This window comes from Labrus bergylta, chromosome 8, assembly GCF_963930695.1.
Source record: "Labrus bergylta chromosome 8, fLabBer1.1, whole genome shotgun sequence".
NCBI classification, from domain to species: domain Eukaryota; kingdom Metazoa; phylum Chordata; class Actinopteri; order Labriformes; family Labridae; genus Labrus; species Labrus bergylta.
In genome coordinates, this window is record NC_089202.1 from 24,832,146 (window position 1) to 24,855,012 (window position 22,867).

At 42.7% G+C, this 22,867-nt stretch overlaps 2 protein-coding genes across 2 annotated transcripts in view; one reads left to right on the forward strand and one right to left on the reverse strand.

Moving 5' to 3' along the window:
• atg5 (ATG5 autophagy related 5 homolog (S. cerevisiae)) overlaps nt 1–15,923 on the reverse strand; it is a 33,909-nt gene extending 17,986 nt beyond the window's left edge. Inside the window, exons 1-5 of the mRNA XM_020654448.3 lie at nt 15,788–15,923; nt 15,005–15,132; nt 12,127–12,205; nt 11,709–11,871; nt 8,393–8,487 (exon numbers count right to left, since the gene is read on the reverse strand). Coding sequence (XP_020510104.1) covers nt 8,393–8,487; nt 11,709–11,871; nt 12,127–12,205; nt 15,005–15,132; nt 15,788–15,895 — 573 coding nt within the window. The 5' untranslated portion in view covers nt 15,896–15,923. The remainder of the gene's footprint in view (nt 1–8,392; nt 8,488–11,708; nt 11,872–12,126; nt 12,206–15,004; nt 15,133–15,787) is intronic.
• Nucleotides 15,924–17,565: 1,642 nt separating this feature from the next.
• dctn3 (dynactin 3 (p22)) lies at nt 17,566–22,556 on the forward strand. Its single transcript, XM_020654445.3, has 7 exons — nt 17,566–17,755; nt 19,541–19,625; nt 20,004–20,090; nt 20,253–20,336; nt 21,073–21,131; nt 21,217–21,276; nt 21,879–22,556. Exons 1-7 carry the CDS (start codon nt 17,654–17,656, stop codon nt 21,963–21,965), a joined length of 564 nt encoding a protein of 187 aa, XP_020510101.1. The 5' UTR covers nt 17,566–17,653; the 3' UTR covers nt 21,966–22,556.
• The last annotated feature ends 311 nt before the right edge of the window (nt 22,557–22,867 follow it).

Here is a 22,867-nt window from a genome sequence, read left to right on the forward strand (position 1 = left end):
GAGGCGTCATTAGGACATCAGGCGAAAAAAGAACGGCTCGCTCTCGCTGAGTGAAAAGAGAAGCGGAACTCAAGACGTCGCCTAATTGGTGGAGGGGATTCAATCTGCCTAATTGACAGATCGTACAATGAACAGGAGGGGTACAGCGCTGTCAGTCAAAAGCGGTTTCCGTGAATCCAGAGTGCCGAGAGAAAGCGTTTTCCACTGAACTCTGAGACCATCCATTCGTAAATTAAAATTCCAACCTCAATTTTTAGCAGTCATCGTTTTCTCAGGGCCTGAAATGCCAAACCTGTGGAGTAGAAACTCCGTCATGAGACGCCGAAATGACCTCAAAATTATTTATCGGTCAAGTGTTGCATGCTAGGTCGACCTGACGCTTTTCACCAGCACACATCTGCATTTTATTCTGGTGTATTGGTGTCATTGGTTTTTAAGACGCAGCCAACTTTTTAGACAAAAAAAAAAAGGTTTTAGGGACGCTGGTGGCGCAGTGCGCACGCCCAATGTATGGAAGCTGTAGTGTCCCAAGCGGGCGGCCCAGGTTCAAATCCCACCGGTTACTCCTTTCCTGCATGTCATTCCCCTCTCTCTCTCCCTGATTTCTGACTCTATCCACTGTCCTATCTCTCAAATAAAGGCACAAAAAGCCCAAAAATAAATCTTAAAAAAAAAAAAAGGTTTTAAGAGTGCGTCGTATACATCAGATTTTACAGTAACTAACTATACTATACTATAAGTTTTCGATTAATGGCGGTTTTAAAAAATTAGTTGGACAGCCCTAAAAAAGATTTTCAACACAGACATGTGTTTAATGTTGAGTTTTTTGAGTCATCACAGATTCTGAAGAATTTGCGATGACAACGATGATCCAAAGCAAAGTTTGCATAAACCACATCACAAGTTTCCAACAGTTTAAAAATCATTTAACCTCTTGGCATGAGCAGACTGATTACCAAACCTGCTGGTTTTTCATCAAACAGAAACCATTACTGTAAAGGCGTCAGCGCGTGTTTCCCCACTACACCAGGCATGTCACCTGCTGCCTCTGGCATGAGCTGTTTCCAGCATTCCCATGTTTTGTAATTGTCTGTGTAGTCACAACCTCCCCCTCGTCTCAGTCAGCCATTACAAGATATCTGCCGGGCAGTAAACATGCACGCAGCCTCCCCAGCACCACAACACAGAGAGGCGGCTGGAGGTGGAGCGCCCGCTGCTCCGCTCAGGGTCGTGAGTCAGCACTTAGTCACGGAGCAGGAACAGAGAAGTGTACCTGCACAGCAACAATGTAAGCAGTCTTTAAGAGAAGGATAGTAATTTTCACTTCACGCGCAGCCTCCTCGCGCCCCCCCCCCCCCCGACCCCTCCGGCTCTTTGAATCACAGTGTGGCGTCACTTCTGGAGCAGGAGGATGCACAGGCAGCCAAACCAGTCTCTCGCGGCCTGCCAGAGCAGAGGGCGCGGCGGGGGCGATGCGCACAAACACGCAGAAGTACACAAGCAAAGTGGAAGCGCTGGAAATAGCAAAGACGAATCACAGAATAAAACACGTAAAGAAGATTTGAAAGACGGATGAAGATGTGTACACGTACAGTCTTACCCAAAACAATGAAACGGCAAAGTTTAATATAATAAAGACAAAAAGGCACGAAAAATACTGAAATGTAGCAGGAAATTCGCCAAAGGAGCCAACATTTCAAAATAAAATAATTTAAAAGAAAGGATAAAAAACAATGGATTTAAATAAGACACACACACACACACAGATACAGACACTAAACCACCCACCCACACACATTCATGAAAAATGAAACGATTCCACAGACACACACACACTCCTGCGTCGGTGTCATCTCAGTTCACCAGATGACGATGCAAACAAGCATAACAGCAGGCAGACTTTGAGTTAAAGGATCTTACTATATGATCAGACATTAAGGAAACATGCTGTGTTGAAGTGCTGGCTTCTCTGACAACAATGCAGCATCCAGTGTGTCCTCCTTCTAACTTTAGATTCTGGTCCTGAATGCTCCAGATTTGTTTGGACCCACACACACACACACACACACACACACACACACACACACACACACACACACACACACACACACACACACACACACACACACACACACACACACACACACACACACACACACACACACACACACACACACACACACACACACACACACACACACACACACACACACACACACACACACACACACACACAGCCCATGAGGTGTCTTTGTCTCCATGAGGAGCGCAGGCCAGACGGAAATGAGCCCTCTGTTATTTGGACGGAGTGTTGTCATTAATTCTGTCTGCATCAAACACAGCACATGTTATTTACAGTAAAGACCACAATCTGGCTTTGAAGGCCTCTGAGTGTGTGTGTGTGTGTGTGTGTGTGTGTGTGTGTGCGAGCATGTGTGTCTGTGTGTTGGATATTTCCCCTGTGTAAGTCTGCCTCCTTCAAGTCACCAGGGTAACATCCTGGTGCCTAAGCAGCTTCTTCTCCGTCTCGGCACCTTTTTTCCGTCTCTTCATCACATTTTATTTTTACCCGTGCGCCGAGCGGAGTGACTCGGGTCTGTTGTCCTTTCTCATCACAACAACTCTGACCGACTAAAACACCAAATAAGTTTTCTCCCTGTAGCAACAGATCCTGATTACATTTTTTCAAAGGAGTAAAGGCCTGTGTCCACGACGCTTCCGCCAGTGCTCATTGTTGCTATGGTTATGAAAAGTAAGTCAACCCAGACTGTCCTCTCCCCAAGAACTGTTTCCAGGTCCTCCTGGGGGGGTTCTAAGGCATACCCAGGTTAGTCGGGATAATATGTAAACCCTCCAGCGAACTCTGGGTCTACCCCGGGGTCTCCTCACGGTTGGGCATGCCTGGAAAATCTCTAAATGGCGGCGTCCAGGAGGCATCATTATCAGTTGCCCAGACCACCTACACTGAGCTCCTCCCCCTGAATATCTAAGCTCCTCACCCTCTCTCTCAGGCTGAGTCCTGACACCATCCAGAGGAAACTCATTTCAGCTGCTTGTATCCTCGATCTCATTCTTTTGGTCACTACTCAAAGCTCATGACCACATTTTTTAATTATATATTATATATTGTAATAGCTTCTTATACTGTATTATTTAAGTTGTTGCTAGTTCTGCTTTATTTCCTTGTTAATTGTTTAGCACCAATACACCAAGTCAAATTCCTTGTGTAAATGTACTTGGCAATAAACCCCGATTCTGATTCTGACTTGTGAACACGACCCCAAGACACTTCAACTCCTTAACTTGGGGCAAAGGCTCACTCGGCACCTGGAGAGAGCAATTCGCTCTCCATGTCAAAATAAAAAATGTAGACTCTTAGAAATCTTTTGAAACATTTACTCCATCTTCAAACTCCTGCAGCTTTTCCCGAGACGCTTTAAGGACGAATGAAAGTCGCTGCAGAACACTTCTTCCATAATGAGTGTTTTCAAGCTCTTAAAGAACTGATTTATCACCACTCTCTTTTTCTCTCTGGCTCTTCTTTGGTGGTAAATATCAGGCGGGTTTTTAAGAATCCAGACTTTTCAGGAGTGATGCGTTATTTTCAACAACATGTTTGGAAACCGGCTTTGATGCTGCGATGCTCATAAAGCGACCGAGCTCATAAATGAGCGTGGAAACTTTCAATTCAGCCGCCATGAAAAACAGTGTGGGTTTTATCCCATCCCGCAGCACTTCAGAAGTACAACAAGTGTATGTCTGCGAGGGCGGCTCGGTGCTGCATGTTTTCAGACGGCCACTTTAAAGACGTCTGTTTTATGACTGAACACAAGAATGCTTTTGTCGGGAGTGTGAACTTATTTATTTACGCGCTGAAGATGTGAAAGTATAAACAAAAGAGTTTCATGACAAACAAAATGTGATTGACAGCTGCAGCCACGCCCCTCTCTGTTGTGCAAAAAATTTAAAAGCAGCCATATGTGGAGCCGAGCCCGCCTCATTACTAACTTTGCACGCTCAATAATAAATCATCACAGCGGGGAAAAAACAGCAGCTACAGACGATGTGAAATCTGCTGAGTCAGAAGAGTTCAACGATTCACACTGATCTGTTTCCTGCTCGATCTTCTTTCACGTTTTTCCCCACACTTGTCTCAACAGGCTTGAATGTCAGCACAGCACTCAGTGATGCTCTGGTGATGCTCTGGTGTGCTCATGCACAAATTCACTTCAGCCACTCGACTGTCAACATGTTTGTGTTGCAAAACATCCAGATGTTTTGTTTTTTTCCAAATCCTCATTTCCTTTCGCCTGGACACGAGTTTGTTTTGGTGTCCAGGAGAATTAAAATAACTTTGACTTAGTTTGATTTAAGTGTCGCTTTGGATGATTTCTTCAGACTGCCAGATGTTACCAAGACAAATATAATCGTTTCAGGAAGGTGTGTGTGCAATCCTGAAGTGTCCAAATGTCTCCAAACTATTCTCCTGATCAGCACAGAAACTATAAACTCTGGACTCAAAGCGAGAAGGAACTTCTCACCCACTGTCTGGCCTGCAGCGTGCTAATGTTTTCCAGCCGCTTATTCATCCCCTTCTTCCTTTTTTTTTTTTTAAATGCTCAAAAGGGAATTTTCACCTGAGTCAGGACAAAGCTGTGTGGAGGAAACACCCGACCTGAGGCCGTTTGTCTGCCTACGCCTCCTGATCGCAGCCTGAACCCCCCTCAGGCTATCCCGCCGGCTCACCCCACTACTCACTACTTGTGCACAAAGCAGGGAGAGTCACAGGTATCAAATGTTACAAGAGCTGATGATTAACTTAAAAGCACCAGACTGAAACGCGGATCCACACATGTTTGACAGATTTCATCGATTTGTTTGAGAGACTAATGAGCTCATCACGGGGCTGCAGAGTGAAGAAGCCTCGTTATAATTAAGCCTCACGTTCAGCACTTTGTAATTCATCCACTCTTGGCAGAATTTTCATCATTTGTTAAAGCTCTTATTTGCCCTGTATCGTGGTCTTTTGCAGCCGTGTGTGAAGCGTTATCATCTGCCTTGTTGCTAACTGTGATGTGTATAAATAAACTTCTCCGGCTAGACTTGCTTTCCTCTAAAGTCACAAGCTTACGGCCTTCTTCTGTATGAAAATGATGCTCGATTTATTTCACGATAACAGACAAAATATATGGGGAATTTGAAGAACGGCAGGTTTGAACAACAAGTTAGTAAGCTATGGAGTTTTTTTTTTTTTTTTTTTTTTTTTTTTAATCGTTTATTTGAATAAGGGACAGTTGTACAAAAAAAAAACATTAGTCTCAGAAGAGAAGAGATGCTTTGTGCCAGATTTAGCTAACTAGCTAATTTCCATCTGTTGTCCCTGGGTAGATGATGGCAACAGCAAAATACAAATCAACCAGTCACACGCATGCACGCACACACACACACATTTCATAAGAGAGAAGAAAGACATAGAACTTATTATTAAAGCTCTTCAAAGTCCTATACAGATATTAAAACATTATGTACAAGTTTCCCTGAGAGATGTAATCTCATAAGCCATCGAGAGAAGGTGAAACCCGACCCTCCTCCACCTTTACTGGCTCCAGCTGAAGTCCTGCATCACATAAAGAATCCTCCTCCTCACCTACACATCTCAGCACACCCCCGCCCCTCAAGCACCTTTCTGACCTCCTGCACCCTTACACTCCGACCCGGAACCTCACTTGTTTGCTCTACATTCTCCCACACCCTGGCGACTTTCGGGGGGCAGAGCCTTCAGTGTGGCGGCCCCCACCCTCTGGGTCTCTCTCCCGGCAGTTATCCACAGCGCTAAATCCTTAGCCATAACCCCCCACTGTTCAACTCAGATTAATGTGGGGTGTTCAGATGTGAAGCCTCCTTGGGTCACATGAAAAGGCTCTATTAAAACAGACTCTTTAGATCAGGGATGTCAAAGCAAGACGTTTTGGGAAGAAGGGGGAAATGTATAGAAAAATATTTTGAGATTTTTTATAAATTGAATATTTGTAATACTTACTTTCCCCGAATTGTATTAAAAACCTATGTATAATAAGCAACTTAAAGGTTGAAATCATAATACGAAAATTACTTAAATGGGGCACCTTGAACTATCTTCTCAGCAGGGAGTAAAAAGACGAGTGGCCGAGCGCACGAGCTGCTCCTGCATCAGCAAACGGGCTGAATACCTGAGAGAGGTGACATAGAATGCAGGTTTTCAAGAGATATCGAAGGGGCGATATTTCTTTAGTTTTATTTGCTCACAAGTTGCCAGAATTGCATCAGAGCCACGGGACTTAACGACAGCCACACCGCTGCACTGCGCGCACATCCTGACGGTCTTCGGTTCTGTGCACACTTCTTACCAGTTTCTCCTGTCTTGACTGATGTAAAACAAAAGTTTTGGCTGATAATAAAAAAGCTTCCTATGGAGTGAGCTACAAAGAGCAGCTCATGCAAATAAAAAACAATCCTCTCTGTCCTGCGTAACGGCCCAGACCGTCTCCACACATCCAGAATAAGTGTAGGTTGTGGACACCAGTGTTCAGCCTTTTGCATCTCCCGACTTATTTTACCTCTGGTTATTGTAAAAACAGTAAATTAAAATGAATATTAACTGATTTTAATTACAGATGGTTCATTTTTAGGTCACCCAGAGGTGAACGTGTTGTGTTGATCACCTAAAAGTTTCAGCACGACATCACTTCTAAATGCAGTAGCATGCTGTTGCGCCTTTATCACCAGCTTTCATCAGACTGTAAATATGTAACTATTACTGAACATTTCCTTCTTATCCAAAAACAATATCACGCACAGGCTGCCCGATCATACAGAGGTCCGCTGGTTTCACCGTGGAGCAGCGCTAAAATGCTTCCTCGAATTGCGCACAGAGATGGCACAGATTCATGGCGCATAAAAAGTCAGTGACAGAGTTAGATTACGATAGCGCGGACACGCAGAAGAACGGACTGCCAGACTCATATGAAAAGTCGTTAAGCTGAGTGTACTTAGTTAAAGAAGTTGAACTCCACACGGAGCTGATCAGACTGCAGTGCGCAACGCTGAAGGATCAATTCAAGTCTGTTGGTTTGGAAACATGTTATCATTTTATAATGCCTACTACTAAAATACCCGAAGATGCATCAAAGACACTGTGTGTGTTTGCGATAACTTATTCATGTGAGCAGGTTTTATCTGTAATGAACCTTAACAAGTGCAAACTGTGCTGTGGCCTGACACACACAGATCTAAAGTTTCTCTCTAGTAATGCACTCATCCAAGGGCAGGTAGAATAACCTGTGTTAATGTCTCTATGACCTTGAACAGCAATATTTAAACATAATATGATAATCTCAAACAAAACATAATTATTGATATTTTCTTCTGTAATGTGGCACACGTAAATATTTCCATGTGCCAACATGCAGTTTGCAATGACAGTTAACCCCTCTGCTTAATGTTAATGTTAAAGTTTTCTATACAATCATACATTAGCCTATATATCCATGTGTTGAGTTATAGTGATGGCTGCAAAATTAGTGCGGCCTCCTTGAGGTCTCTTTTGAACAAATCTGGCCCCCGACCCAATAGAACTTTGACACCCCTGCTTTAGATGCACGTTACTGAAAACTGAGACATGATTAAGTGTTGTTTTTATATCTCCAGGTGTGTTTGAGCGCCACGATGAGGGAGGAAAAGGTGACAGTGATTTCAAATTATGTCCTGCTGCTTGTTTTGAACCGAGCACAGAAACGGCACACTGCACAAAATAAGTCATTTGGCGACACCTACTGGTCTGACAGGGGAACTACAGCTCTAACCTCAGGAGTGCAGAGACTGAGGAGCAAAGTTTTCACTCCTGGACTAAACTCTTGAAAACGTCCTGAAATTTAGCCGGAGATCTGCAAACATGTGAACGAAAACACCCCAACCTTAATGGTTAATGGGTTAGCGTAAGGTCAGGTGAGGGCGTAGCGGTATGGGTTAGGTTTAGGGTGGGAGCTGATGTGTGACACAGCGGGTAATATTTAGGAAAAATCGGGTGCAATCTTCATGCATGTTACGGCACCGCTACATACTTTTTTCTGCTCACCACTATGTTCTTTTCCACTCTTTGTTTATATGACTAATATGTCTATTTACAGGTAGAATTGGATGTCCTTTCATCTGTCATCTTAGATTTCTTCTGCGTCTTGTTTGCATCACATCCTGCCTCCCGAGTCTCCCTCCAACCCGCCCGACGGGGAAAACTTCTCACTGTTAGCAACATGTGTGAGTAAGGAAACTCAGGAAGATTTCAGGAGGCAGACCGTTCTAAAATCTTCCATAAGTGTTCAGAGGTGCACATGTGAAATCAGCATATGTGTTTCACCTGGTATATCCTGAAGGGGATGTATCTGAAGCCGCCGTCCTCGGTGGAATATTCCATCAGCTTCCTGTTCATGGCCCAGAACTGGTCGAACTTATCTGTGACACACACAAAAATGAACACACATGAGAAGTCCCATTCACAAGACTCGATGGTCACGCAGGTTGCCATGTGGTGGACACTGAAGCTTCAGTGTTTATCCAGCTCTGCATCAGTCTGTAAACCTTTCTGCGTTCTAACCTCTCTCCATTTTTCAAAAGCATCTCCAACATTGATCCTAGTTTGAGCACGTTTCTGCTCGTGGAGCTTATTAGAAACATGCAGAGGCTTTTTAGGTCGGGTACAATCACTTCTATCTGAACCACTTCTCTTGCCCGCTTCCATCGCTGCAACACCTGTTGGTTTGACCTGATAACTGCTCTCATATCTGGCAAACCGAGGGGCGTCCAAAACGGCCGTGTGGGGGTGCCTTAAAACCGCCTACCTTCTCTGGTCTAAACAAATCCAGAACATTCAGGACCAGAATCTAAATTTAGAAGGAGGACATACTGGCTGCTGCATTGTTGTCAGAGAAGCCAGCACTTCAACATAGCATAGCATACACATCTCACTGATTGAACCTTTAATGCTTTGTTAGACCGGTTGTGTTTCTGTTCTCACGCTCAACTAAAGCAGCCGGGACATCATTTTTTGGTGAGCAACATCTTATTTATGTGTTGAGCTTCAGGAGACACGAGGCTACGCTACATTAGCTTCACTTTGTCTGAGGGGAAGCTTGTACAGTAAAGCCTTTTTCTAGTCTCCAACACTATCTTTTATTTCAGACATTACAGAAACGGCAGGCTTTTTATAACCCAGAAGAATTCGACCATTTGAACCCTGATTGTCCAGTTTAGAAGTGATTCATGTCAGCATGTGCTGGTTTCAAACCCTCCCTCTCGCTTTCACACATCTTCTGTTTTCTTTCAGCGGGATGAAAGTATGAGGCAGTCCCGTTTCTCTGTCTCTGTTTCTGGTTCGCTTTTAGATGTGAAAGTTTTGCTTTAGAGAAGGTTTCATTTCTCACTTTTTATTTGCAGCCAGTGAGGCGGACAGCGACTCGTTTGTGGAGGAGTCTGTCAGTGTTATCCTGTGTTTTAATAAAACATGCACACACTCTCTAGGTGTGTGTGTATTCTCTCTAAAGCCTCTCATCTGTCAAATCAAAGTCGTCTCCGTCGAGGTGATTAAATCCTCCTTCTTTGAGTTTCATAGGAAAGTGGGCGAGCGATGAGCAGCTGAAATGTTGTGGCTCTTCATGCAAATCTCTTCCAAACATTCTCGGTGCAGCATGCACAGTTTCGACGGTTACATGAGAAAAACATTTACATGAAAACATGACGAGTCGTCTTCAGTTTCAATGTTTCTCCTCAACAGCGAGGTTTCCCACACCTTAACATATTTAGGTATTTTAATTTAATGACATCTTTGAGTCTTTTTGGTGCTGAAGGCGTCAATTAAGGCGTTCAGAACGGACTTAAGACTGAACAGATGAGTCGACAAGATGCAACACAGGATGATATATTTAAACATCCCGAACGCTGCAGAGGGCTGAAATGTCACGTGTGGTCAAAGTGTTTATTGTCGCCTCGTTTGATCAACTCGACCTGCAGCGATTCCAAACGTTTCACGCCACATGTGTCGGGTTCTGCTTTTCAAAGGAGGGCACATGCTCCAAACTTTGACCCCCTCCCCCCCCCCGCCTCCCCCCAACTCAACCCCACATCAGAGGCTTGGAATGAATCAGCCCCGCCTCCCCAAACTTCACCTACACAAACCACCACCACCAGTCACATCCAACAGCCAATGAGGACTCGACCTGTCCGATCGGACGGGCGGGAACGGAAGGAAGGGGAAGCTGGTGGGCGTTTGGGTGGGAGATGTTTTGGAAGTGGAGGCTTCAAAGACTGGAGAGACGTCGTAGGTGTGTGTGTGTGTGTGTGTGTGTGTGTGTGTGTGTGTGTGTGTGTGTGTGTGTGTGTGTGTGTGTGTGTGTGTGTGTGTGTGTGTGTGTGTGTGTGTGTGTTGTAACGTCAGTCAGCCTAATCACATGCGTCTCTTTATCTGTAAAAGCTACATCTGGGTGAATCTTCTGCATCTTCGCTCGGGTGTGCATCTGCTACGCGTCTGAGTGTGTGTGTGTGTGTGTGTGTGTGTGTGTGTGTGTGTGTGTGTGTGTGTGTGTGTGTGTGTGTGCGTGTGCGTGTGTGTGTGAGTGAGTGTGTGATTGTAGGTGTGTGACCATGACAAAGACTTTATGTTGAGTTAAAAATAGATTTTCGGTAAAAGAAAAAATATGACGACACAGAAGTTTGATTTTTGTTAACGAGGTGAGATAGGGATAAATGTCAGCGGTGGTCTTTTGGACAACAACATCCATGCTTTCTTTCTAACTTTGACGCTAATCCGTCAAAATACAAGCGAGGTCCGAGGCGCCGGTAGCCGAGTGGTTAGAGAGTCCTCCTAGCGGGCATCAATTCAATTCTGAACCCATTCTCTCTCGCTCCCTGATTTCTGTATCCACTGTCCTATCTGTAAATAAACCTTTTCGAGCGAGGAGGAGAGGAGAGGAGACGAGAAGAGAGGAATCCATTTATTAGGTCGCCTATATCGCACAAGCAGTCCCGCTCCTCAGGCGCTCCCAGCTGTTTTTCCCCCAGATGCGCTCAGGCTTTCTTTGAGCCGCCGTGAATAGCGAGGCGTGTCTCTGTGTGATCGGGCCCTTAGGTGTTTCAGGTTTTTCACATGTTTAGAAAAACAGCCAACACAACCTGTCGTCACCATACCAAATTTCTGATCGCTGTGTGAGGCTAACGGAGGAGAAAGCATTTTAAAAGTAAAAACTTAAATTACTTTTTATTGACTAAAATGTTTTCAGTTGTCATCAACTCAAAATAAACCAAACCTCTAAAGGGTTAAAATGACTAAAATGCATTTCCGTATTAAGAAGAAATCTAAATTATCCGACAAGATGAGATGTTTTCTCCGTCTTCCTGATGTGTGAGCAGCAGAGACACAACATGTGGACATCTGAGTGTTAATGAGTGAACGTGTGTCACTTCCTCAACAGCTGCTCATAGTCTGTGTGTGTGTGTGTGTGTGTGTGTGTGTGTGTGTGTGTGTGTATGTGTTTGCCCTCCTCACTGTGATCCCTCCATGCTGCTTATAGACATGTGTGTGTGTGTGTGTGTGTGTGTGTGTGTGTGTGTGTGTGTGTGTGTGTGTGTGTGTGTGTGTGTGTGTGTGTGTGTGTGTGTGTGTGTGTGTGTGTGTGCCTCACCGTTCTGCAGGCCCATCCACAGCTGCTTGTGGTCTTTCTTCTGCATGTCGTTGACGACTTGGCTCTTGTGCTTGAGGGCGTCGGCCTCCTTGATGCTGGACATGAAGTGAGCCTCGATCACAGAGTTGGACTGGCAGTGGAGCAGGTCGCGATCCGGAAAATTCTGACACATTCAAAAGAGAACGCACAAAGAAACTCAAAGGTCAAAGGTACGTTGTGTTTATGGCCACAAGGGTGCAGAATAAACCCCAAAACAAGGTCAGAAATAGTTGAGTGAAAAATGCAGTATCATCAAGATGAGGGCGGTAAGACGGTATCCAGCTGTGTTTAAAAATAGCAAAAATATCAGTTTCATAAACATCAAAAGAAAAGAACAAACAGTGATATGCATATTAAACGCACTCTGTTCAACTCTTACCTTAAAGTGCACAGTGATGCTCCAGGGTAAGACGGTGTTAGAGGCATGGAGGTCAAACAGCACTCCGATTGGATAGTGCCTTGAACCAAGAAAAGAGAAAACAAGAGTTGGACTTCAAACAGGCAGCAACATGGTGAAGAAGCTCCTCTATATTTACAGGTAAAGTCTGATGAGATCTTAAAATGATAACCAACAGTAACTTGTAAAGTATCAGCAGACAGAGGAGCCGTGTGACCTTCTTAAAGAGATAGTTTACGTTTCTATTTGTCATTTCCTGTGTTTAGAATCAGGAATATCTCTCGGGATTCAGTCAACAGGGATTAGATGTGTCAGAACCATGTGAGTTGTTCAGCTGTAAGTTTCCTGACACCAATGAGCTTTAATTAATAAATGAGAACCTACCATTACAGGTAACATGAAGACGGGTGATACTACACATGTACAACCAGTTTGTGGTTTGGAATGAGAACAGAGGTTCATATTTCAGAGGCTCAGATTATGTTTTTAAAAGTTACAAACATTCAAAAGCCTAGCACTGATTTATTCCACCTGTTTAACTCAAAGTATCAGATTGTTCTTAAAACAAAGAGAATAAATTATCTGTAATGCAAGAGCAACACCTTGTGGCTGAACCTTGTACCTACATTTTATTCACAGGCTGATGTGCGGGACGATTCCCTGTGAATAGACCCATTTTCTTAATATTGGCGTAGATCCCCCCCCCCCGAAATCTACGCCAATATTAAGAAAATGTAGATTTGTCCCCCTCAAAAAAAAATTTAAAAGGTCGAAAAAAGAGGTAATGAAAAACATTTTATATAAACATTTATATATCCTTCTGACCTGTAAATACGTTTCCCAATCATTTCAGACACCCCTATAGTGGACCATACCATCTTAACCTTGCCGCACAGTCACACGCGTGTGCGCAGGCACGTTACATTCGCTCGGTCAATGGATCAGGTCCGGTCAGGTTAGGAGTCGTGGTCTTTATACAGTCTATGGTCGCAGGCGCAGACAGTGACAAGACAAAGCAAGAGCGACAGGTTGGTGTTTGCATTAGTGTCCCATTAACTGTATAGAGGTGACACCACAAAGTATACGAATTAATGCCCGATGAGGTGTCCAATTATCAGTAATGAATGGACGACGTGGAGGCGAAAGCTTCTGAACACAGAGAGCTTCTGAACACAGAGAGCTTCTGAACACAGAGAGCTTCTGAACATAGAGAGCTTCTGAACATAGAGAGCTTCTGAACCAGCATAACTAAATAACATCATTTAAGTTATCACTCATTTAACTTTTAACCATGATTTAGGCTGTTGATTAAGAGTTAAGTGTTAAACAACACAGAACAGAAGTCCCTAAAGTCCGCTGTCATTGTGATGTTTGGCAGTGTTACGTTATTGCTTTATTCATTGTGTAATTGTTCTTTCCTCTGCCTGCCAACATTTTAATAAAAACAGCAGGCTATAAATCTACATGCCTTGATGATATTATTTTTTATATAGCCTGCCTATCAATTGATTTTAAGTGCAATAAACACGGACAATATCCGACCACATTTTTTCCAAATAGTGAGTGAAAGATTAGTCTGCCATAACAACGGCTTTTGTGTAGTTTTAAATGTTGGATACTAAGGCTATAACAAGGTGTCATTCTCTAATAGATTTGATTTGAGATGTACATGATTCCTAAAAAAACATCCCAAAACACCTGTAATGTTTTGAATATGCAGAAAGTTATGAACAATACAGTTGAATAATTAATAGTAATTGAAAAATAATTATAATTTCCTATACATAGTAAAGAAATTTCCGCCATAAATTAATTCAGAAAAGGCACAAATTGTTGCATAAAAATTCACCAGAATGCAAGAAGTGAAGTGTTTGACGCTCAAAATTCGCTTCAAAAGGGTTAGCGTTAGGGAATCCAAACCTACGCCCTTAAATAGACCCGACCCCTTTTCAGATTGACAGTTCAAGGTGAGATTTCTAAGCCCCTGTAACACCCGCCTTCAAAGTAAAAGTCAAGGAGGGGTAATTTTGGTAAATTGTGAATTGTAAAGGGCAAATAAGTCCAGCCCGTGCACGTTTTCTCCAACCCGAATCGATCTGTCACAATAACTGCATTGATGGTCCCGAGACCGACTAAAAGCAGACGTTTTTTTAAAAATAAGATGGTTTATACAAATAAAGTTTTAAGTTGTCTAATTGACAGAAATCTGTTCAGATGAGATCTAAATGAGTGCAGCACGGAAGCATGTAACAACTTATGGATCCCTAAAACACTTTTTACAAACTGTGTGCTCGTCTCCCGAGCTGTTTGCCGTTTCTAAGCGATGAACTATCAGTATGAGTGTATCTGTACACTAAGCTGTGGATCTGTGACTCTGCCACCTACTCCCGAGCGTGTCTGCATAGCCTCCATCTTTCCGACCCTCCGCCTGGTTCCGACCTGGCCGTTTCACCTTTGCTAATACGGGCGCCTTCACGTCGCCTGTCAGCTGCTACGCGGTAACGTTTCCCTGTGTTGAGCTTTGTGTGTGAGCGTTCGTCTTTTACTCTCGCTCCACGCTCAGATCAGGTTTGGTGTTTAGTGTGTGTCACTGTGCGCGGCCTGATTGACAGCTCAGGAGTGATGAGGGAGGTGTGTCACATACACTTGGGTCAGGGCTTCAGCACAGAGCATAAAGACTTTAAAGCAGCCAAAATAATATACATACATATATATATATATATATATATATATATATATATATATATATATATATTTACAAACAAAGCCCTACTCGGGCCTCCGGTCAAGTTGCGGGTACTTCTAAGACTAAGTCGGCACACAGACGACAACACGGGACGTCTAACAAGTGATCACTCACCACTTTAGAGGAGTCCCTTCGTACTCGAACCACATCTCCTCCGCGTCCTCGGCCTTCATCACTTTGTGGAAGTGTTTCTTCACCTTATCTGTGACCAGCGTCAGGTAGCTCACTCTGGGTAACAGCAGCTGAAGGACACACGGTAGACAGGAAGAGAGGTTTAATCATATCTTTATGATGGAGAGCTGCAGACGGAGGATTTGCAGGAGAAGTTTGTATTAAAAAAAGGACAACACTGCCTGAAAGCTCTGGGACTACCCCGAGGTCTCCTCCCAGTTGGACTTGCCCCAGAAGGAGGAGACCAGGAGGCATCCTGATCAGATGCCTGAACCTCCTCACCTGACTCCTTTCGCCCGCGAAGCAGCAGTGACCCCCCCCCCCCCCCCCCCAACCCCCCGACTGTCTGAGCTCCTCCCCCTCTCTCTCTCTAAGGCTGAGCCCAGACACAGATTTTAGATGCTTGGATCTGTGTTCCAGATATGTGATGACAAGGTATGTGAAGTTTATACTTATCAAACGTGTCCTGGTTGTGCTTTACACTCGACAGAAAACACATTTTCAGTATCCTGTGAACAGTGTCTGACTCTGAAGTGTCTGTAGAGGAAATTAACGGTGGAAATTGTATCTGCAAGATTTTGAATTGTCCTGCGAGCTGCGTGCAATCCGACAGGGATGACCATCTCGGTATAACACCGGCAGAGGTGTAAAAACTACTTGCACCCCTGGTTTAAGGACTCAGGTTGTTGTCGTCAGGTGCAGCCAGGGAGAAGCCACCCTACTTACATAGTAGGGCTCTGCCTCTCTCTCGGTCACCTCATCCTGGTTCAGGTTGAAGCAGGTGGGGATCCGGCCGAACCAAACGTCTCTCAACACGTCCTTGTCATCTGCCATGATGCTGCTGCTGCTGGTGCTGCTTCTCCCAGAGGTTCATAAAGAATAAAGTCCTCAAACACAGTCCCCGGAGACCAATGGGTGGCAGCTTCTTTCTGTCAACAACAAAGCAGAGCAGGCAAGAAACCAGTCAGAAAACTTTCAGGAAAAACAGCCTTCATAGCACGATGAAGGAGGCAGTGCAGCACGATGCTAAAGCAGCTTTACTGATGTTACTCAGACTGAGGTAAGCCTTTATGAGATCATTAAGGTGTTATCACCGACCTATAGTTCAGTAGAAAACAGTCACTCACTTACTGTCCCTCGTAAACAAACTCACATCCTGTCAAACTACGCAGGTGTTTCAGAGTCTGGCGCTAGCTTGAAGGCTAGCTGAGCTAACTTAGCTAGTGGAAAACACGCCAAAAACGTCGGCAATAAATAAATATTGAAGCTTACTGGATGTTTAATTACAGCCCAAACACGGGACTTTCTAATGTGCGAAAGAAGCGGTGTAAATATGGTTAAATAATCTTACTTTTGTCGGTGTTTTGCGGGCAGCTCGGAGTGGAAAAGGGCCGAGACTGAGTGTGTTGTCATTCCACTGCTGTCACCGGAAAACAGCTGAAAACACCACCGCGGGACAGCGCCCCCTAGCGGCCGCTGTCTCCACTGCAACAAGAGCACAAAACATGTATTTTTAACCTAGAAACGTTTATACTTTTATAAAAAAAAGTGATGTAAAGGAGATGTTTATATTTAACGACACTTATCTCATGTATTTTTATTATGCACTTAGGAAATTAACTCACTTAGTACACTCAGTTTACTGTACAACGGCAAGTTTACCTTTTCTTTAAATTTTATTTTATTTTATTTACCATTTTGTACCTTTTGCACAATTTAGAATTTATTACTGTAAATATTATTTATCTTATTTTACCTCATTTTATTTGATCTATTTTACCTTATCTTATTTTACCTCATTTTATTTGATCTATTTTACCTTATCTTATTTTACCTCATTTTATTTGATCTATTTTACCTTATCTTATTTTACCTTATTTTGGTTGTATTGCACCGTGGGACGGAGACAAACGCAATTTCGATTCCACTGTATGTCTGGCATATTTTGAAATTGACAATAAAGTTGACTTTGACTTTGATATCTCTATATTTATATTTATTTAATTAATGAGTCACTGAAAAATAATAACTGTACATATTCTTTCAGTCACCACAACTGTCTATTTATTTATTTATTTATTTATTTATTTATTTATTTATTTATTTATTTATTTATTTATTATTATTATTATCATTTATTCACTGAACAGCAAACGCTCTGGCCACTTTTTGCATACTTCTCTCTCATATCACGACAAATATATTTTTGTTGTTGTTGTTTTTGTAAGATTGCTGCTAACGAAGTTTCGTTGTGTCCTTGTATACAATGATAATAAAGATTCTATCTATCTATCTATCTTAAGAGTCATAAAATTTGGAAAACAAAGAAGTTGTTCTGGGAATGAGGGCTTAATAATTTTATTTCAGTATCTTAGTCAAACTTAGTTGATTGAAAATATTGTACTTTTTTTATTCTTTATATTCAGAGAAAAGTAGCACATTTTCGATATTCTGATCCACACTCCATACCAGTAGGTGGCGGTAGTGCATCAAATCGTTGTTTGCAAAGCGCCACAAGAGAAGAAGAACGCCGTCGGGAAGGTTCGGCTGTTTGGGTTTTGTAGTCACTTGTGTCCATTAGCAGCCGCAAGAATGGACAAAAAGGTGGATACAGACAACCTTGACATGCGTCTTCAGGCGCTGGAGAGTCAGATTTACGGCGACAGAAGAAACAAAAGTGGAAAACCAGTGAAGGTAAGCCCCGGATGATGTCTTTGTTTACTGCTAAACCTGCTAGCCTGCTGCTAGCCTGAAGGAGCTAACTGTAGTGTTACGTTGACGCCCTTTTTGTTTTGTGTACATACTTTGAGTGCTCGGAGATTCTTCTGGAGTAGTTTATTTAGACATTTCAACTGTTTGCGCCAGTGTAAGACAATCAGAGTAACCGTGATAATATCTACCAGTGAAGTAGCTTCTATGTTAGCTATGTAGCGTCACGAATTAAAAACATATTAAGTTGTCATCACAGATCTGTGAAAGCCCATTTCCGCCAAAATTATGAGATATAAAATCAAAATAATGAGATAAAAACTCATAATAATGAGATATAAAGTCAAAATAATGAGATAAAAACTCATAATAATGAGATATAAAATCAAAATAATGAGATAAAAACTCATAATAATGAGATATAAAATCAAAATAATGAGATAAAAACTCATAATAATGAGATATAAAATCAAAATAATGAGATAAAAACTCATAATAATGAGATATAAAGTCAAAATATTGTAATATAAAATTATGAGACTTTATTATTTTCATTTTTATTTTTTTTACTGGTGGAAATGGGCTTCCATAGATCTGCCTTCAGAAAAAAAATGTTTAGGCAATTAAACTTTTAAATATTTCACAAATTACTCCAAGCAACATATGTAGATGACAAAATCAAAATATAAAAACCGAACCAGAAAATAAAAATACAAACGTGTGTATTAATTGAAATAGAATTTTTCAAATTTTGTTGGCTTTGATTACTGTAAAACAAGTTATTCAGAAAATCTGAGTGTGAAGAAGCCCCTCTAGTCCTTAAAAATAAACAATATAATATATTAACTCTTTGGGACTTCAGACTCTGTGTTTAAGTTTAACATTGATCATCTGACTGCTTCAATAACAAATCCCTCTTTACTTGTTTGTGTCTGTGACAACAATGAATACACTCCTTTTCACATCAACTAACTTGATAGCCCTCAGTTTGCTCATAACCCAACTCGCTTTTCTGTCTCAGCTCGCTTTCCTCACTATGGCGGCGTTTAAACTCTTGCTGCTCAGTTTGTTAAAGCAGAGAGAGGCATTCATTAAAAGTATGGAGAAGTCTGAATAAAAGCCAGAAATGACTTTAAGTTGTTCTTATTTTGTAGCAGATTGGCTGAAAAAATGTTTCAGTCCTTTCAGCCCCTGAATGGAGTCTCTCATCAGAGCATCATATGATACGATGGACATTTTTAACTTACAAAGAGGCATTGATGGGGATTTCTTTCCTGGCAGATTATGTCTTTACAGCTCTCTCCAATGTTTTGAATTTGGACTGCAGTACCAATTTGAAACACTAGGTGTCAGAGTTACATATTACAATGTTACAATTCATTTAGCAGATGCTTTTATCCAAAGCAACGTACATCAGAGAGTAAGTACAACACTAATCCATTCATACACCGCAACCGAAGCAGCGGGAGCAATGCTGGGTTAAGTGTCCCAAGGACACATCGGACATGTTGCTCAGCTGGGGATCAAACCCTCGACCTTGTGGTTGAGAGGCGACAACTCTACCAACTGAGCCACAGCCGCCCTTTAATTTATCAACAGTATGCAGGACCTTGGTGCCTAGGACTTCTCTATTTTTATTGCTGTGGAATCGAAACAGTTATTGTGACAACCCCATGTGTTTGTGTTTGGTATAATACCACATATAACTGTAACAGCTTTTATTTAGCTTTTATACTCACCTTCACCTGATCTGTTTCGTTTGTCCTGCAGTGTGCCGAGTCTTTGGTCAGGATTCAGGCAGGTCTGACCAACACTGCCAACAAAAGAGAGCGAGTAAAGATCCTGCACAAGAAGAGTGAGTCATCGTTTCCCAGGCATTGCATTGTGCAGTTCTTGTCATGGAGCTGCAAGACTATTTATCTACAATATACATTTATTATTGTATTCTCTGCTGTGTTGCCCACACTTGCATCACTTGATAGTCCCTGTAGAGATACTCTAGAAACCTGGGGAGAGAGAGGGGTTATGATGTGCAGCCAATGCTAACTGTCCAGAATCCAGCTAACCATGAAACTTATTTTCGAGAGTTTTTTTTAGAACATAAACCCCTCTCATTAAATAGTCCTACTTACCCTAGCAAAGTGAAGTTTTAAAGTGTCACATCAGTACTTGGTGCAAAGTTCCTGAGAGTGTTGGCGAGTGTCTCATGGTGTTTATCGGTGTTGTGGTGCAGTTGAGGACCTGATGAAATACCTGGACCCCCAGTTCACCGACCACATCAGCGTACCTGACGCCATGAAGCTGGAGTTCATCCTCGCCGGTAAGAACCGGGAAAACGGTGCATGGGAGCAATAAACGACATTTACTTACAACCTCAATTAAAATTCTGAAGGCTTCTGTGCTTCTGTTTGGTGTTATGGAAGATTAAATGTCCATCTGATTCAGGACTAACTACGATGCTGTCGTGTGTTTGTCTGCACAGAGGAGGACTTCCTGCTTTCCCAGGCTGCTTTGCTGGAGCAAGTCAGCAACTTACAACCTCTGCTGGACAGCACCTACATCAGAGGTGAGCTTCACCTGGCTTTAAATGCCCCATGATGACCTCATGATGGAGAACAGATGGTTGAAAGTGGCAATGCCCGCCTTCTCCGCTTCACTATGTTTTAAAGTACAGTTTGAAATACAAAATGAACGGAGGTGAATTTTTAATAGTGTCATGTGGGGGCTGCACTCACGATACAGAGGGTGCGTGCCTCAGTATTTCACACAAGTATAAAGGACACAGCCGACTCTCTAGATGGAAAAATAAGTATCAAAAGCCCGTCTTCTACACCAGATTTGTACGGTGATCTCATCATTTGCAAGAAAGTCTGTGTTTGTAACTCCACCATCCTCCCCACAGTCCGCTCCGGTAGCTAGGGTCTTTTGGTTTTGTTTTTTTTCCAACTACTTTCTGGGTTGAGGGCTACAGGTCATCAGTCTGGTACATCTTGACTGAAAGTGTTCAAGACGGACGGGAGAATTCAGTCATGCTTCCGTAAATGGCGGCAAATGAGAGGCCATTTCAACCTATCTAATGTCGCACACTTACTGCCAGAGTGCGGGGAAGGTTGCCGACCCCTGCAGTAGTCCTAGTTCTGCTTGTGGTGCATCTGGCCGTCTTTAAACATGATTATGTCATAAACACCTTGCGATAAAGGGTTCTGCTGTGTTGTTGTTCCGCTGCTGGATCGATACCGAGTTAATTCTTCAGTTGTGCACCGCTCTAAGAATCTTCTGTGTTTTTGTTCTGTTTGTCACAGATGTACCCGAACACGCCACCAAGCTGCAGCGTCTGTCACAGATTCACATCAAAGAGCAGGTCACCCTCGTCTTCTCTCGGACTCTTTGCGTCCTCCCTCGTTAGGTTTTATCTTTTTAACTCTTTGCTTTTTCTTCTTTAACAGGATCAAACTGAAGCTCAGTCCCTGGAGGTGAAGAAGCTTTTCGAGGAGTACAACAAAATGGTACATTTCATTTGTTACAGGGTCGTTTCATTTACATAAAGTGAGAATGTGCGAGATCTTCCACATAAATAAATCATAAATCCAGTCTATCCTGTGTAAATGTGTCTGAGTCATGACCGTCTACAATGAGTGAGAAGCTCGAGTCCCGCTGGCTGTGTTGTTGTCAGAGCCGTGTTTACATGGACGGGACGGCCGGCTCCTCCCCTTGTGTATAAAAGTTGTTTTAGTCAAGAACTAGAGAGAAGAAGAACATACTCACTGATTATTTGGATGTTAGTAAGAGTTTTTAGATCACGCTCATTCTGTGACAGTTTACATGCAATGTGAAGCTACGAGCTAACTAAAGAGTGCTAACATTAGTATGCTATCATAACAATGTAGGACACAGGTGACTTTTTTTTTAAGAGTATTGTGCACGTGTGAAAACACTTTCTGGAATATTTCAGCGATGTGTCCAAAGTGTAGTATATTCAAAAGCCAACATAACAACAGAGGATATTTAGATCGCTGCTCAGGTTTAGACTTCAGAACTTTTAATAACATAAATCGCTGCAGGGATGACGCTCCACCCACTGACCCCCCCTCTGATCTCTGATTTGCAGATGTTCCTGCTGTCCAAGCAGTTCACCCAATGGGACGAGACTCTGAGGAAGCTGGAGGAGGCCAAGGGCATCCGGCCTGTGGAGTAGCCGCTCCCAATACACACACACACACACTTCTGATGAGGAGGGTGACGATGAAGAAAAGAGCAACATGATGGGAGTTTACGTCAGACAAGTGTTCCATGTGTGGCCTGTCCTCACAACATTTCACTGTTTTTGTTTCTAACTGCTTTTAAATGTGTCGGCAGAATTTTAAGAACCAGGAAATATAACGTTAATAAAATGATGCAACACAGGAAAAACTCAAATTAAGCCAGTCCTCTGACAGCGCTGGGACGAAAAGTGGTAAGGAACTTTGTCTTGTGACTCTACATCAGATGTCACTCATCACGTGCTGCTCTTATTTATTTAGAGACAAAATAGCTTTTTATGCTTTGATCTCAACCTGTAAAACATTCCTCCTCCTCCTCCCGCCTACTCCGAGCCAGTCACTCGACTTGTTGCTCCGCTCCATGCTTGCAGTCCCACACATACATACATGCATCTTTAAGATTTAACCCCCCCCCCCCCCTGCAGAGTCCATGAAGTGTACAAAAAAAACTACTACTACTACTGGATTTCAAAGTTTGTATGTGTCTAAAATGTCATACAACAATAAATATGACTTTGTTTCTTTGACTTCTTGTGTGTTACGTCTGTTTTGAATACTTGATTCTGATTGGCTGATCACGCATAGCAATGGTGTGCTGTCCAAGAAGAACAGACCGTTACTGAGAAAAGCTGACGGTTGCTATGGACGCGGCTCCAATCTCAGACTTTGGAGGACTTAACTGTGATGATATCAATCTGCAGAAAGAAGTCCGGCTGATTAGACGAGACTCTGTTTACTGTGAGAGGAATGGATAAACCGCACTTTAGGAATCAACAAAACTGATGATTAAGCATGAAAATAAACACGTTACTGGACGCGGTGTGAGTTTTAAAGATGG